General features: G+C 31.8%; 1 protein-coding gene across 1 annotated transcript; it reads right to left on the bottom strand.

The window, feature by feature from the left end:
• Window positions 1-281: 281 nt before the first annotated feature.
• On the bottom strand, window positions 282-3,400 carry LOC131144545 (L-tryptophan--pyruvate aminotransferase 1-like). The gene is made up of 5 exons (XM_058093246.1): window positions 3,186-3,400; window positions 2,692-2,995; window positions 1,705-2,006; window positions 947-1,251; window positions 282-609 (listed from the first exon to the last, which is right to left on the bottom strand). The coding sequence occupies exons 1-5, from the start codon at window positions 3,323-3,325 to the stop codon at window positions 428-430; spliced, it is 1,233 nt and encodes a 410-aa protein (XP_057949229.1). The 5' UTR covers window positions 3,326-3,400; the 3' UTR covers window positions 282-427.
• Between the last annotated feature and the right edge of the window lie 13,900 nt (window positions 3,401-17,300).

Below are 17,300 nucleotides of genomic sequence, written 5' to 3'. Positions count from 1 at the left end.
AAGGGATACTTGTTGGGCCACCCTACGCAGTACTTACAAGGCTGGCACAAACAAATCCCGTTGCTGTATAAACCCTAAGGCTAAATATTGGTCCATAAATTATATTCTAATATGCTATAAGAACAAAACATAAGTAGTTGGCAATTACAAGCGACTCAAGTCCACTTAGTAATACTACAAGGAGCAAAACAAATCTAATATAGCAGGCACTTAAAAGACTATTCTGACTATTTAATTGCATAAAGAACTTTATATGGAGACTCAAAAAGAGACACCGAAAATATTTATTATAGATTTCTTTTGATAATTCAAAACTTTAACTTGGACAAATCCTTTAATTCCATTCAAACGGCACCAAATCGGGGGATGAAAACATTATTGACTCATTGATACATATATGCGAACAATTTCAAATATTTATTTGTCACTAGATAGCAGATAACCTTTTTAAGAAAAGGTTAAATACATCTTCTCTATCTACCATGCTGATCCTGGTGTACTTTTCGTCTGTCCCAAATCGATTTCCACTTCTTGTTAAAATCTTATGTCTTCTCAAAAAGCTAGCACAGTCTTCTATCTCTTCTTTGTTACACTTCAACCATGCAAAAGCTAGAGATAAAGAGTGAAAAGAATTTATTTAAATGGAGGAAAAAGAAGCTTAAAAAAAAAAATGAAAACATGGATTTATGTTGCACTCAATTTTCTACCCAAATATAGAAACAAAAATTTTCTTAAAAAAAATATATCTTAGAACTTGAAAGTTGCCTACTAGTTCAATCAAGATATTGTTCGAAGTGGTAGGTACCTCAAGGTGTGTGTGTGTGTGTGTGTGTGTGTGTGTGTGTGTGTGTGCAGATCCACACGCACACACACACATATAAAAAATGTGTACATATATATATCGAAAAAAAAATTCTTTTTCTTAAATATATAAATTATATATTACCAGGATGAGCTTGGCTAGATTGTCTAGAGAAGTAGCAATATTCTTGAGGGTACTGAGGCAAAGTGAAGGTTTCACTATTTTTAACCACCTCTCTTAACTTGTTCCATCTTCCAGCCATAAGGCATTGGGCATACTCAAAAAAATTCTCCAACTTAGCTGGAGTTCCAAAATTTTGGTAGCCTTGATAGATCACTTCCATGATTTTTGCAGCCCGGAGTTGGGACTCTTTTGATACTCCAATTGTGTTAAGTTCTATGAACTTTGTCATCTTTTTTGCTACTTCTTTGTCTTTAACTAGTGCCCACCTTCAAAAAAGAAAGAAAGAAAGAAAAAAAAAAAACCAGCATTATGCATAGTAAAAAGCAAACTTTATATAGTTGTTTACTTGATAAAATCAAGACTTTTTTAATAACTTGGGCAAGATTGTGGCTTTTTAATTGAGATACAAAAATTACATTTCACGAAGAAGGGCTGAAGGGGAGGAACTATTAAAACATTGCTTTAATTCCATCATACATCACAAGACCCCTTTACAATTTTGTATAAGTGGACTATTATATTTTAATGGATATGGTAAAGGGGTTCTGTTTTCAATCTTTGTTTGTCCATTAATTCTTAATTTCACGATAAAATAGTTTGGTAGCTTGCACGACTCATAACCTTGAGGCTATGAGTTCAAAAAATTTCTAACACTATCATGTCAACTGCAAACACTATCATTCAAATATAAATGTGTGTATAGCAAGAAATGTGCATACCCAATGCGGGAACCAGCATGACCAGTGCATTTAGAAAAAGTAAAGAGCATGATATCGTGATCTACAGGCTTTGTAATGGGAGTATAATGTGGCCAATAGTAAGCAAGATCATGGATCAATTTCCCAGCTACATCATGACCACCACCTTGATCTTGCTTCACTACGGATTCCCGAATAAAACCATCTGGGTTGTTGGGAGAAGTCACCACTTCTACATATGGATCTTTCCCGTTGTATGAATGTGCGTCGCCTCCCCATTGGTATAACCCCGACTTCAAAAAATCTGTCACCTCTGGATAACACTACATATACAACATGTAATAAATAAAATTATTAATAATTAATTAATTATAAGGTGTTACACTTATTGAAATTATTACAAAATCATACTATAAGATTATACATATATAAAAAATAGAAAAAATTAAAAGACAAAAGAAGAATAACAAATTTACCTAGTTCACCGGTATACTTACGTCCAAGGAGTGCCTATCCAATTTTCACTATATTATTTTGAAATTTTAACCCACAACCACAATATATATAGTATCATATGAAAATTGTAAAATACTCTTATATGATGTAAAAGGTTTTGCAGATGGAGGGCCCATGACTTGTATAGCAGACTTCTTAGCAGACATCAAGAAGATAGGCCCTCAAGATACGAGTAATAATTGAATACGAAGGAATAATGAAAAATAAATCTTTCACATGTAATTCACACAAATTGGATTGAGTAACATGTTTTAAAGTCATCATTCAAAGAAAAGAAAAGAAGAACACATGTTTTCATGTTCTGTTGACTCATTAAGAGCTAGCCAAGACGACCCTAACCATGAATCATGCGAGTAATTACTCGCATAATTAAATTTTGGTTAAAACTTAAAAGCACTCAAAAGTGTGACTAATGGAGTTTCACAATATCTCTGTGATTACGTCCGTAATTGATGGCATCACAATTCACAAGGAGGCAGCTGACCGACTCACCGAGTAATATGGAACTGCAGAGACCACGTTGACGGGGGCCGGCCCGCCGGGGGAACACACGGCGTAGAGCGCAGCCTGAAACAGCTGCGACGACCCATTTCCGACCACCACGTGGCGGTCCTCCGCCACCGCGTTCCCCACCACAACGTGCAACCTTCTAATGGACTCCGCCAGTTGCGGCTCCAGAAACCAGCACTGGTTACCGGCGTCGGAAAAGTAGCTCATCGACCGCCACCCCGGTATCACCACCGTGCACTTCTCCCCCATCTTCTCCCAGTACGACTCGAACATCTTCGGATCCCCACTGTTCCAAAATTTGCCACAACCACCGTCAAAAACCAAACAATTAAAAAATAAGTGTATGGACGGAATTTAACATGATTTTGTTTTTTAAACTGTCTAATTGAATAAAATACGTATACGTGGCAAAATTAAATTTAAATTGAGTCTATATATTCGATTTATTTAATAACTTCTTGAAAAAATAAACATACTGATCGAGGTTGATGATGGAGTCCGGCGAGAGATTCAGTCTGCCATTGTTAGCTGTTGCTTTAAGAGCTCCGTTGTCAGGGACGAAGGCGGAGCACTTGCACTTGCAGGTGCAAGGAGCCGCTTGCTCTGTTCCGCACATCTTCTCTTTTCTTTCACTCACAATGAACTTGGAAATTAAATATTAAAAATTAACTGGGTGTGCGTGAGGAGTTGTGTCCAGCATTGTGTTGATTTGCCCTATTTATAATGGCGGGATTGGGTCAATTAAAGACCCTACCATGCATTTACGTCCACTTGAATGGCGTCCGCCATTAATACACTTCTTTTCTTTGTATGACGAAGAACTGGGATAGGCGGACCTGTTACGGGCAGCGTGGGATAATACACAGATGACCCAGTTGGAATCCAACTTATGATCTTTGTTAGTCTCTTTCGCGTGCTCATTATGAGTCACACTCCCAATGAATTAGAAAAATGATAAAAAAGAAATAAAGTAGAAATATTAAGGAATTCATATTTCTTATCAAAGAAAGTAAAAAATAATATATATATATATATATATATATTAAATTCATGAATAATTTTTTTTTAATTTTTTGCATTATAAATATTCTATTTTAAAAAAATTTAATCATATTAAAATAAACTTTTATTTTAAAAAAAAATATTTAACATACAAAAAATATAATAAAAAATAAGTTTCCTTTTTTATTTCCTTTCCTTTTATATTTTTTAAAAAAATTCTTAATCTGGGTGAATCCAAGACTTGCAATTAATTAGGCTGAGGCTCGTGCATAATAATTTCTATAGACAATTTGTCACATAAATATTAACTTGTGGTTGAAATTTACGAAATTTATTCTACTTTATGGCGTATATTAATTAATTAATTGAGTCAATTAAAAAGAAAGAGGAGACATGGAAGTGATAAGATCCCAGGGACATGTCCATTCTAAATATGAGTAAAGAATAAATATTCTTTATGTTGTGAAAAAAAATTATTAAACGTAACATTATGCATTAAGTCATGTGCCACATCCAATGTATACTAGGAAAATCTTACACTTATAAATCGATGAGATCAATAATATTATATAATATTTATCCAATTGAAAATGGACTAACCATGCAAAAATAATTGTTGCATGAAAAATAGCATCATAAAAATTTCTAGTGACGCATTTAATAATTTCTGATTGAATGAGTTAGTTAAAAAATTAATTAATTATTGTTTCCTTGCTTAATTTTATTTCACCTTTCCTTATTTTATTTTTTTTCATCCTCCCATTTGTAACCATAAATAATATTGGGAGCTATTATTATTGAAGTGAAAACGAACTGACTAAGATTTTTCACTTTCTCTTTTTTATTGTTTATTTTTTTGCCATATTTGCTTTTGTCCAGTCAAAGTTGTCAAATAGACTCATTAATAAAGAAACATTCTTATTGTCCTTATTTTTATTTCACTTTATGTTCCTTTCTTCCTCTTAATCACTTGTCACCACAAATGATATTAAGGAAATTAGCTAATTACTTTATATTTGGGAGAAATTTAAGATTTAGATTCATTTTATTTTATATAGATTTGAACAAAAATGTAATATATAATTATATTAAATTGTATCTAAATTCAGATAAATGTAAATCCAAAATTTGAAACTCATGTTGAAATGTATTATAAGTAATTTCTATACTTCTATCTTATCTTTACATTTCCTTCTTACATATTAATTATTTTCCTTTCTAATAGTTCCTTTCTCTCCCCATAAAAAAAAATAGCATGAAAATTTTTATTACTAAAATCCACTCTTAATACTAAGGCTTAGTTTGGCCCCCCATGAGCGACTTTTTAGAAGGATCTTTTCCAAAAAGAGCAAGATCTTTTCAAAAAGGAGCAAGGATAAGTTTGGAAGGAGTTGTTGGGGAAAAAAAAAAATAATAACTTGGAGTATTTATTAACAAAGCTATAAAGTATCTAAAAGAATCTTAAATGATTGTATGTATTTTTAGGAAATAGAATTAATATATTTATAGTTTTTAAATATTTGAAAAAAATTAAAGACAACAATGGAATTGAATAATTTATTAGAGAAAATGTTAACTTTTAATTTTTAAAATTTTTCAAAATCTTTCACTCTTAAAATTTACTAAAAAATTCAAAAATTAACTTTTAAAAGTAAAAAAAAAAATTATTGAAAAAAATGAAAAGTTAATTTTTAAATATTATTTACTAAAAAAATAAGAGTGTTTCTCTAAAAAAATTCATGGAAAATGGATTGTCATTTAACAATTACAAATGAACATGTTTGATTATCAAAGAAAGTAAAAAAAATAATATATATATATATGTACTAAATTCATGAATAATTTTTTAATTTTGCACATTATAAATTTTTGATTTTAAAAAAAAATAATCATATTAAAATAATATTTTATTTTAAAAAATATTTAACATAGAAAAAAAATATAATAAGAAATAAGTTTTCTTTTTATTTCCTTTCCTTTTATTTTTTTAAGAAAAATTCTTAATCGTAGTGAATCCAAGACTTCCAATTAATGGCTAATGCATAATAATTTCTATAAATGATTTGTCACATAAATATTAATTATTCGCATATATTGAATGCATAATATATTAATTGAGTCAATGGAGAAGAAAGAGGAGACATGGGAGTGACAAGATCCCCACAATTATGGATATGTCCATTCTAAATATGAGTAAAAAATAAATATTCTTTATTTTGTGAAAAAAGGATATTAAACATAGCATTCACTCTGTCAAAATTAATATGCATTAAGTCATGTGCCACATCGAATGTAAAAACCTAAAAATTTTAAATAATAAGAAAAATAAAGAAAAGAAGACTTTTGGTTTAGCGTAAACCAAACCGTCAATGGTTTCATGGAGTTCAAAAAAACTGTCGACGGTTATGTATTACCGCAGCCGAGTAAATGAGTAAAACAATTAAAATGGTTTGGCTAAAGACCAAACCATCGACGCTTTTGAAGTCCACAAGAAAACTGTCAACGGTTTTCTCTAACAGTGTTGAATTAAAAGAAATCCTGCATCTCATTTCATTTAAAACAAACTAAATCTCTCTTTCTCAAAAAACCTACGAAACCCTTCCCCTTCTCTCTTCGATTTCTCTCTAATTTTAACCCAAATTGACGATCAAACGCTACCACGAGCGTGGGAGTGACCATGAGTAAGTTAGTTGGAGCATATTTTTTATTTAGGCATTCTAGGCACCACTGCAAAGTTGAGGTAAGAGAGATGAATTATCAGCTATTTTACAGTTTAACTGGTTATTTGGGGTATATGGGTCTTGGAAAATGTGAATGTGAATATTATTCAAGAATTGAGTTGATTGAACTGGGAAAAATGATTTCAAGATTTTTGAATTCCGAACGCTGTGAGCGTGGGTTTAGGATTTTCACAGGAATTCTCTCACTAAGCAAGTAAGAGGAATAAATTATAACACGTATTTTTAGGAAATTAATTGGTTAATTAAAGTATGTGAAATTGGGAATATGGATATTTTCCCTGGGATTATTATATTATGATTATTAGACAAAATTGTGTGGCATAAGGAATACAAAATAACTATTTTATAGAAATGATGTTATGAGATATACGAATACATTTTTGTAAGGATATGCTAATATGAAATAAATTGACATGTTTTAGACAAATATGAAGATATAAGAAACACATGTACGTTTTATTGAGAAATGATAATATATGTGATATACAAATATGTTTTTCAAAGAAATCAAGAAATATGATTTATAGATATGTTTTTACAAAGATATGAAAAAATGTGAGATACAAATTAAATATGTTTTACTAAAATGATGATATACTTGATATGCACAGAAATGTTTTATACAGGAATGTTGAATTGAGATACATAGAGATATGTGATGAAACGAATACAAATATGATGGAAATGATACAAAAATGATAAGAATAATACTGATATGATGAGATATACAAACGTAATGAAATGTGAATACAGAAATGTGAGAACCCTGATGGACCATAGTATACATAGCACGATACCGTTGCTAGTATTTGTGACTAGTGCAACCACACATCTAGTGCAGAGTGTGGCGAGACAGTCGATTGGCCTGAGAAGGATTGTGTTACTATCAAGCCCCGAACCCGCAAATGGCCTCAGGTGTGAATATAGTAACCTAACCTAACCTATCTCTGTATCAATTAAAATATACATGCTACTATACTGAATGAGGGTCCAATCCCGTAAGGTTCATGTACACCCTATACACATTCACATACATATCCATACTCATATATAAGCAGCGGAAATGTTCTATCTATATATACATCATACCTTACAATGTACCATACTAGAGTCTACATATAACTAGAATCTACATTCCAAATACCATACATACCCTGGGTGTCTACAAAACCCAATAATGACAACCTAGTTACAAATATCCGTACTTACATAAATACTTTAAGTAGCTAACCGACACCCATACTCTCGAATGCTGGGATGCTAGTTTTGGCTACCCAAAGGACCTGAAAAATAAGTGTATGGACGGAATTTAACATGATTTTGTTTTTTAAACTGTCTAATTGAATAAAATACGTATACGTGGCAAAATTAAATTTAAATTGAGTCTATATATTCGATTTATTTAATAACTTCTTGAAAAAATAAACATACTGATCGAGGTTGATGATGGAGTCCGGCGAGAGATTCAGTCTGCCATTGTTAGCTGTTGCTTTAAGAGCTCCGTTGTCAGGGACGAAGGCGGAGCACTTGCACTTGCAGGTGCAAGGAGCCGCTTGCTCTGTTCCGCACATCTTCTCTTTTCTTTCACTCACAATGAACTTGGAAATTAAATATTAAAAATTAACTGGGTGTGCGTGAGGAGTTGTGTCCAGCATTGTGTTGATTTGCCCTATTTATAATGGCGGGATTGGGTCAATTAAAGACCCTACCATGCATTTACGTCCACTTGAATGGCGTCCGCCATTAATACTCTTCTTTTCTTTGTATGACGAAGAACTGGGATAGGCGGACCTGTTACGGGCAGCGTGGGATAATACAGAGATGACCCAGTTGGAATCCAACTTATGATCTTTGTTAGTCTCTTTCGCGTGCTCATTATGAGTCACACTCCCAATGAATTAGAAAAATGATAAAAAAGAAATAAAGAAGAAATATTAATGAATTCATATTTCTTATCAAAGAAAGTAAAAAATAATATATATATATATATATTAAATTCATGAATAATTTTTTTTTAATTTTTTGCATTATAAATATTCTATTTTAAAAAAATTTAATCATATTAAAATAAACTTTTATTTTAAAAAAAAAATATTTAACATACAAAAAATATAATAAAAAATAAGTTTCCTTTTTATTTCCTTTCCTTTTATATTTTTAAGAAAAATTCTTAATCTGGGTGAATCCAAGACTTGCAATTAATTAGGCTGAGGCTCCTGCATAATAATTTCTATAGACAATTTGTCACATAAATATTAACTTGTGGTTGAAATTTATGAAATTTATTCTCCTTTATGGCGTATATTAATTAATTAATTGAATCAATTAAAAAGAAAGAGGAGACATGGAAGTGATAAGATCCCAGGGACATGTCCATTCTAAATATGAGTAAAGAATAAATATTGTTTATGTTGTGAAAAAAAATTATTAAACGAAACATTATGCATTAAGTCATGTGCCACATCCAATGTATATTAGGAAAATCTTACACTTATAAATCGATGAGATCAATAATATTATATAATATTTATCCAATTGAAAATGGACTAACCATGCAAAAATAATTGTTGCATGAAAAATAGCATCATAAAAATTTCTAGTGACGCATTTAATAATTTCTCATTGAATGAGTTAGTTAAAAAATTAATTAATTATTGTTTCCTTGCTTAATTTTATTTCACCTTTCCTTATTTTATTTTTTTTCGTCCTCCCATTTGTAACCATAAATAATATTGGGAGCTATTATTATTGAAGTGAAAACGAACTGACTAAGATTTTTCACTTTCTCTTTTTTATTATTTATTTTTTTGCCATATTTGCTTTTGGTCCCGTCAAAGTTATCAAATAGACTCATTAATAAAGAAACATTCTTATTGTCCTTATTTTTATTTCACTTTATGCTCCTTTCTTCCTCTTAATCACTTGTCACCACAAATAATATTAAGGAAATTAGCTAATTACTTTATATTTGGGAGAAATTTAAGATTTAGATTCATTTTATTTTATATAGATTTGATCAAAAATGTAACATATAATTATATTAAATTGTATCTAAATTCAAATAAATGTAAATTCATAATTTGAAACTCATGTTGAAATGCATTGTAACACCCCGACCCCGAGGGGCCTGAGATATTAACTTTTTACTACTGATTTACAGCGGAAGCAAATAAACTCAATTTTTATTAAATCAGAGCTCTAATTATTCATGTTACAATCACTTATTTCAAAAGAAGAAAATTACACAAACGTAAATATCTAAAATCATACTAATGTTTCTAATTAATCTTTATTTTTCTAATCCCCACCCGCATGCTTGCTAAGCCTGATTTCCGACATGTCCTTCAGAGTTATCTGAAATAAAATATGATTGGGGTGAGACGACGCTCAGTAAGTAAATAAGATTATTATTAGTGTGTGGCCAAAATGAGCTTTTAAAGAATTTCGTAAAACAATATTTAATACTATAACTTCAAAACTGCTTTTAGAATAAACATAAATTTAAAAATTCCTGCATAAAACTTTTGTCATCAATTACAACAGTAAATTTTTATAATCATATACTATAACTGTTAAATTAAACTTTTAACTTTAAAACTGTACAAATATTTAATGATAAACATACATATACTTTTTCTTATACGTTTTCCTTAGATCGTCATTTAAGCACCAAAATGATCCTTTTCACGTAAACTTACACTTTTCTTTTAAATCATCAGTAACTTTGTACACGTAATTAAATATATATATATATAAACATATATTGTAAAAACCCACCCTTAGGCCTGTTTGCCGTAAGTCATGTTTACCCCCATGACTGGGTTGTGCGGTCCGAAGACTGGACTTAGCTGGCTGGCCGACCAAACTAAATCAACGTACGTAAACTTTAAGTGAGATTTTCCTTATTAAGTCCTGGTTCGGAACCAGGTGTGCACTCAGGAGAAATCCACTAACATAAATAACCACTCTGTAAACAGTGTGGGTGCACTCTGATCCGTATAAACTTTAAGCTGCGGTACCGAGCATCTGTAACTTTGAACTTTCGTTGCCATAAGGGGTTTTAAAATCATCTTATAATAATTCATACAATAATATCGTGAAAATCTCATCTTTACTCATATTTTCATAAAAAAATGCAACTTATAAATAAACTCATGCCACACAATTTTTTTGTTAAATATATATATATAATTTTATTTTTGAATAGAAAGAAATGCTGAAAATTTACCCGAGGAGATTGGAACATTTCTTAACCCAAAAATAGATGCAAGTATATTAAAGATAGAACTGGTATAATTAAATATGCGTAAAAATAAACTTATGGAAATTTTGTGGAACTAAGTAACATAATTAAAATTTACGTACAAAATAAACTCGGGTATGAATTTAAAATAAAAAGAAACTAACATAATCAAAATTTACTTACCTTCTTCTTTTACCGTGTGCCACGAATACAATAATTATCTTTAAGAAATGAGATCGGAAAAAGTGGGTGATTGAGAATTTATTCAAAAATTCTCTCTCCACCACAAATTCTTTCACTCACTAATCCTTCTCTTCCTTGGAAAATTGTTGTGAAAAATGAAGGTTGAGAGCTCCCTATTTATAGGAAAATTTTGGGGAAGAAATAGAATTTATAAAAGTGTGGGGAGATGGGTGAAATTATAATTTTTTTAAAATTAAAGAATGGGCAAGGGATGGGCAAGGTATGGGTTGAGTATGGGATGGGGATGGAGGCCATGTGAGAGTGCTTGCCACCATTCCCATTAAATAAATTTTTAATTAACTACTTACCTAATTAATTAATCAATTAGTTAATTAATTATTTTATTATTTTATTATTTTTCTTAATCATTATTGTCATTATTATTATCATTGTTATTACTTATAAACTATTTTAAGTATTTATTTATTTTATTATTTATTTTTGAACAAGAATTAAATTTAAATTTTGAAAACTCATGTGGGCCCCACATGGTCTTGTGGGCCCCACAAAACTTCGAGACCCGAATGAATCCTACGTAACTCGAATAGCTCTTATACGATTTTATGCATCCTACATAACTTTGAGACTCGTGTAAACCTCCATACGGCTTCGGGACTCATGTGGGCCCCACACAGTCTTGTGGGCCCCGCATTTGATACTTATATTATTATTATTTTATCATATATTTCTACAAATTATGTCAGTCAAAACATTATTTTATGTACTTATTTACGTATATAAACAGTGTCTACCTTGTTTATCCTATGAAATTCCATTTTGACCAGGCCGACCTCCAGGGAGCGACTGAGCCGCAATGGTCTCTGAGCACTCGCTTAGACAAGGTCTTTCTTAGGCATCAAACATGGAATCAAGGATCCTAACAGAGAAACACTTTCTTTTTTAATACTAACTATTATTATTATTATTCATTTTTTTTTTCTTGGGTTATTACATGTATTATAAGTAATTTCTATACTTCTATTTTATCTTTACTTTTCCTTCTTACATATTAATTATTTTCCTTTCTAATAGTTCCTTTCTCTCCCCATAAAAAAAAAAATAGCATAAAAATTTTTATTACTAAAATCCACTCTTAATACTAAGGCTTAGTTTGGCCCCCCATGAGCGACTTTTTAGAAGGATCTTTTCAAAAAGGAGCAAGATCTTTTCAAAAAGGAGCAAGTAAGGATAAATTTTTTAATATTATTTTAAAAATATTTTCCGTCTCTGAAAGGAAGGAGTTGTTGGAAAAAAAAAAATTTTAACTTGGAGTATTTATTAACAAAGCTATACAGTATCTAAAAGAATCTTAAATGATTGTATGTATTTTTAGGAAATATAATTAATATATTTATAGTTTTTAAATATTTGAAAAAAATTAAAGACAACAATGGAATTGAATAATTTATTGGAGAAAATGTTAACTTTTAATTTTTAAAATTTTTCAAAATCTTTCACTCTTAAAATTTACTAAAAAATTCAAAAATTAACTTTTAAAAATAAAAAAAAATTATTGAAAAAAATGAAAAGTTAATTTTTAAATATTATTTACTAAAAAAATAAGAGTTGTTTCTCTAAAAAAATTCTTGGATAATGGATTGTCATTTAACAATTACAAATGAACATGTTTGATTATCAAAGAAAGTGAAAAAATATATACACTAAATTCATGAATAATTTTTTAATTTTGCACATTATAAATATTTGATTTAAAAAATAATAATCATATTAAAATAATATTTTATTTTAAAAAATATTTAACATAGAAAAAATATAATAAGAAATAAGTTTTCTTTTTATTTCCTTTCCTTTTATTTTTTTAAGAAAAATTCTTAATCGCAGTGACAGAATGCATAATAAATTAATTGAGTCAATGAAGAAGAAAGAGGAGACAAGATCCCCACAATTATGGATATGTCCATTCTAAATATGAGTAAAGAATAAATATTCTTTATTTTGTGAAAAAAATTATTAAACATAGCATTCACTCTATCAAAATTAATATGCATTAAGTAATGTGCCACATCGAATAGAGACCCAAAAAATTTAAATAATAAGAAAAATAAAGAAAAGAGGACTTTTGGTTTAGCGTAGACCAAACCGTCAATGGTTTCATGGAATTCAGAAAAACCGTCTACGGTTATGTATTACCGCAATCGGGTAAATGAGTAAAACAGTTAAAATGGTTTGGTTAAAGACCAAACCGTCGATGATTTTGAAGTCCACAAGAAAATCGTCAACGGTTTTCTCTAGCAGTGTTGAATTAAAAGAAATCCTGCATCTCATTTCATTTAAAACAAAATAAATCTCTTTTTCTCAAAAAACCTTCGAAACCCCTTCCCCTTCTCTCTTCGATTTCTCTCCAATTTTAACCCAAATTGACGATCAGACGCTACCACAAGCCTGGGAGCGACCCTGAGTAAGTTAGTTGGAGCATATTTTTGATTTAGGTAATTTAGGCACCACTTCAAAGTTGAGGTAAGAGAGATGAATTATCAATTATTTTATAGTTTAACTGGTTATTTGGAGTATATGGGTCTTGGAAAATGTAAATGTGAATACTATTCGAAGATTGAGTTGATTGAACTGAGAAAAATGATTTCAAGGTTTTTGAATTCCGAACGCCATGAGCATGGGTTTAGGATCTTCACAAGAATTCTCTCAGTAAGCTGGAAGGGGAATAAATTATAACATGTATTTTTAGGAAATTAATTGGTTAATTAAAGTATGTGAAATTGGGAATATGAATATTTTCCCTGAGATTATTATATTATGATTATCAGACAAAATTGTGTGGCATGAAAAATATGAAATAACTATTTTATACTGAGAATGTGATGAAATGAGATATATATACATACATACATATATATATATATATATATATATATATATATATATATATATATATATATATATATATATATATAGAAATGATGTTATGAGATATACGAATACATTTTTGTATGGATATGCTAAAATGAGATAAATTGACATGTTTTAGACAGATATGAAGATAAAAGAAACACATGTACGTTTTATTGAGAAATGATAATATATGTGATATACAAATATGTTTTTCAAAGAAATCAAGAAATATGATTTTCATATATGTTTTTACGAAGATATGAAAAAATGTGAGATACAAATTAAATATGTTTTACTGAAATGATGATATACATGATATGCACAGAAATGTTTCATACAGGAATGTTGATTTGAGATACATATAGATATGTGATGAAACGAATACAAATATGATGGAAATGATACAAAAATGATAAGAATAATACTGATATGACGAGATCTACAGACGTAATTGTTAGAACCCGAACCGTGATAACTAGGTTTAAATAAATAAAGAGAGGGGCAAATTAGGAGTTTGGAGGATTTTGTCGACGAAGCCAAATTTTGTTGACGAAGCCTTTGTTCTTCTTCTTGACGAAATTCAGAGACTTGTCGACGAGGAGAAGCTGAGGTGTAAGAACCCGAACTGTGATAATGGGTTAATATATATAAAGAGAGGAAAATTTTGGTAAAGGAGCAGGTTTGTCGACAAAGCCGGATTTCGTCGACGAGACCTTTGTTATTCTCGTCAACAAAATTTAGAGCCTCGTCGACGAGAAAAAGTCGAGGGGTTCAGGAAAAATTTAAATATCAGGGTTCGTCGATGAAATTGCTGCTTCGTCGACGAAATCTCTGAAGACCTCGTCGATGAGGACACCACTTCGTCGACGAAATCCTCAGGGTCAAAGGTGCTATGAAGGGATATTTTGAGTTAACTTTGGGACTAAGTTTCCCAAACTCTCTCTCTCTCTCTCTCTCTCTCTCTCTCTCTCTCTCTAGTTTTCTTTGCTGTTTGTTGCCAGATTCGTAAATCCAACAATATTGCGAGGATCAGTGAAGGATTCTCTACGTTTCTACTAGATTGGAATCTCATTTCGAAGGATTTCGGGTTTTGAGCCAAAATCGAGGTAAGGCTCGATTTTCATTTTTGATTTGGTATATGTATAGTAGTACGGATTATAAGTATGTTCTGTACTGTGATTTGTAGATTTTGGAGTCTCGGTTAGTAGTTTTGAGGACCATAGAGTTCGTAATTAGATTTCGGGTTAAGGTAAGGGGATTCTGTTTATATCAATCCATTTTTGAAATCAGGATCGGTAAGGCTATAGGCTACAATCGTATGTATGTTTTGACTACTTATTTGGGGAAATTTATCAAGTAAAAATGCGAGATTTTCGGGTTACAGTTTTTTGAGAAAATTGAGGATTTCGGGTATCATCTCTATTTTGTTTGGAAATCTGTTGGTTGTGTTAAAACTATATTATTGAGGTGATCGTAATCCATATTTGCATAAACTGTATACTTGAATTTGTAAATGATATGATTTGCCATAAACCAAATAAGTGCGGTATGTATGGATGTATGTATTTGTTCCAGGTATTTGTAAAATAGCTATGTGGCGGATAATTACCGTACGCTGAAATATATAGGGACGTGAGTTCCAAAATGATTCCAGGTTTTGTGAAATAGGTTAGGGGCAGCTAATTACCGTACGCCGAGAGTGATCGGCTCTATATCCAAGGGTGTGAAATATCACCAGTCTAATTTCGGTTGGTCACCGAAGTGGTGTGAGCTATATGCTACATCGTATGTTGCAATGGATTCACAGTGGGCCTAGGTCGTCGCAGCGTAGTTGCATATGGCAATGCAATCGTGGTGAGACTAGGTGACCTTGTGTAGTTGCGTATGTAGCAATGGATTCACTATTGGGCCTGAGTCATAGATCTTCGCAGTTGCATATGATAATGTAATCACTGTGAGACTAGGTGACCTTGTGTAGTTGCGTATGATGCAATGGATTCACCATTGGGCCTTGATCGTCGCAGCGTAGTTGCGTGTGTAGCAATGTAATCGCTGTGAGACGAGGTGACCTGGTGTAGTTGCAAACTAGTGTGATGACACTGACCGTATGTATGTATGTATGTATGTATGTATGTATGTTAGGTATCGTATAAACTGGAATGGTTTTCTGAAAATACTAGAACTGTATGTATTTGTATGAAACTATACGAATTGTTTCAAACTGTATCGTATGTATAGTGTTATGAAGTATGTAAAATGACACTGGTATGCCACACACTGATATAAACTGCTTTCTTCCTTACCGAGAGGTGTCTCACCCTGAATGTACGTACAACATTTTTCAAGGCCTTCAGGTAGCAGTAAGTAACATCCTAGCATTTGGAAGCAAAGGTGTCGTAGCTACTGCTAGTACCTTCTAGGTATGAGTTTTGGTATCTAGGTTGTCAGGATAGTTTTGTAGACACCTGGGGTATGTTTTGTATTATGGGAATGTATGTCTTAATTAGTATAGACTCTGGTATGATACTGGTTATGTATAAAAAAATCGTATTCCGCTGCGTATGTCGATGAGTATGGATGTTTGTATATATGTATATAGCGCATTCGTGTACCCTACGGGGTCGGACCCTCTTTGTATGATGTATCATGTATGGTCTAATCGATACAAAGACAGGTTAGGTTACTTAAATTCACCTCCGGGTCCCATTTCTGGGTTTGGGGCGTGACAACTTGGTATAAGAGCTGACCAGGTTGTTAGGTCTTGTAGACTTGGTTAGGAGTATTTATGTGTACATACCAGAGTATAGGATGTAGGAAATGGGTAGTGTTGGTCGAGGGTTGTTCTGTTACTAGACCGGGATTTGTCAGTGGTATTCCGTGTTTTTCCTAGGATGACGATTCTAGTAAAGGCAGTGCAGACCATTGATGGATTTGTGTCAATGTGACGGGGCAGGCTTAGACTTGTGAGAGTAATAGATGACATGATTAGGTCTATGATTGTGTTAACTGTGTATGATGTAGGAATTCTAACCGATTCCTATTCTGTTTTCAGAACGGAGCCCAAAGATAATAACTTGGAGAGTGGCTCCGAAGAGACGGTGAGCGATGAGTCTTCTTCTGTGTCTCGTGGTTTGGCAAGACATGTGATTTGAGAGATTGAGTGGAGTGTTAGAAGATGTGAGAGCTCTCCTACAGATGCAGGGTGTACCATCGAGAGGTTCAGACGCATGCACCCTTCGACATTTACTTGAGGACCTGATCCGATAGTGGCGGAAGACTGGGTTGAGAAGACCGAGAGGATTTTGGAAGTCTTCCACTACACTGAGAGCTGGTCCATCTAGTATGATGTGGGGCCATTTCAAGGAGGTATTTTTCGAGAGATACTTTTCAGTCTCCACTCAGGATGCGAAGGTTGATGAGTTTTCAGGCCTGACATAGGGTACTTTGATGGTGTAGAGGTATGCTGCCATATTTATCGAGTTGTCTCAATTCGC

This window comes from Malania oleifera, chromosome 12 (assembly GCF_029873635.1).
Source record: "Malania oleifera isolate guangnan ecotype guangnan chromosome 12, ASM2987363v1, whole genome shotgun sequence".
NCBI classification, from domain to species: Eukaryota; Viridiplantae; Streptophyta; class Magnoliopsida; order Santalales; family Ximeniaceae; genus Malania; species Malania oleifera.
Note: the sequence above shows the minus strand (reverse complement) of the source record. Positions and strands in the feature narration are given on the sequence as shown.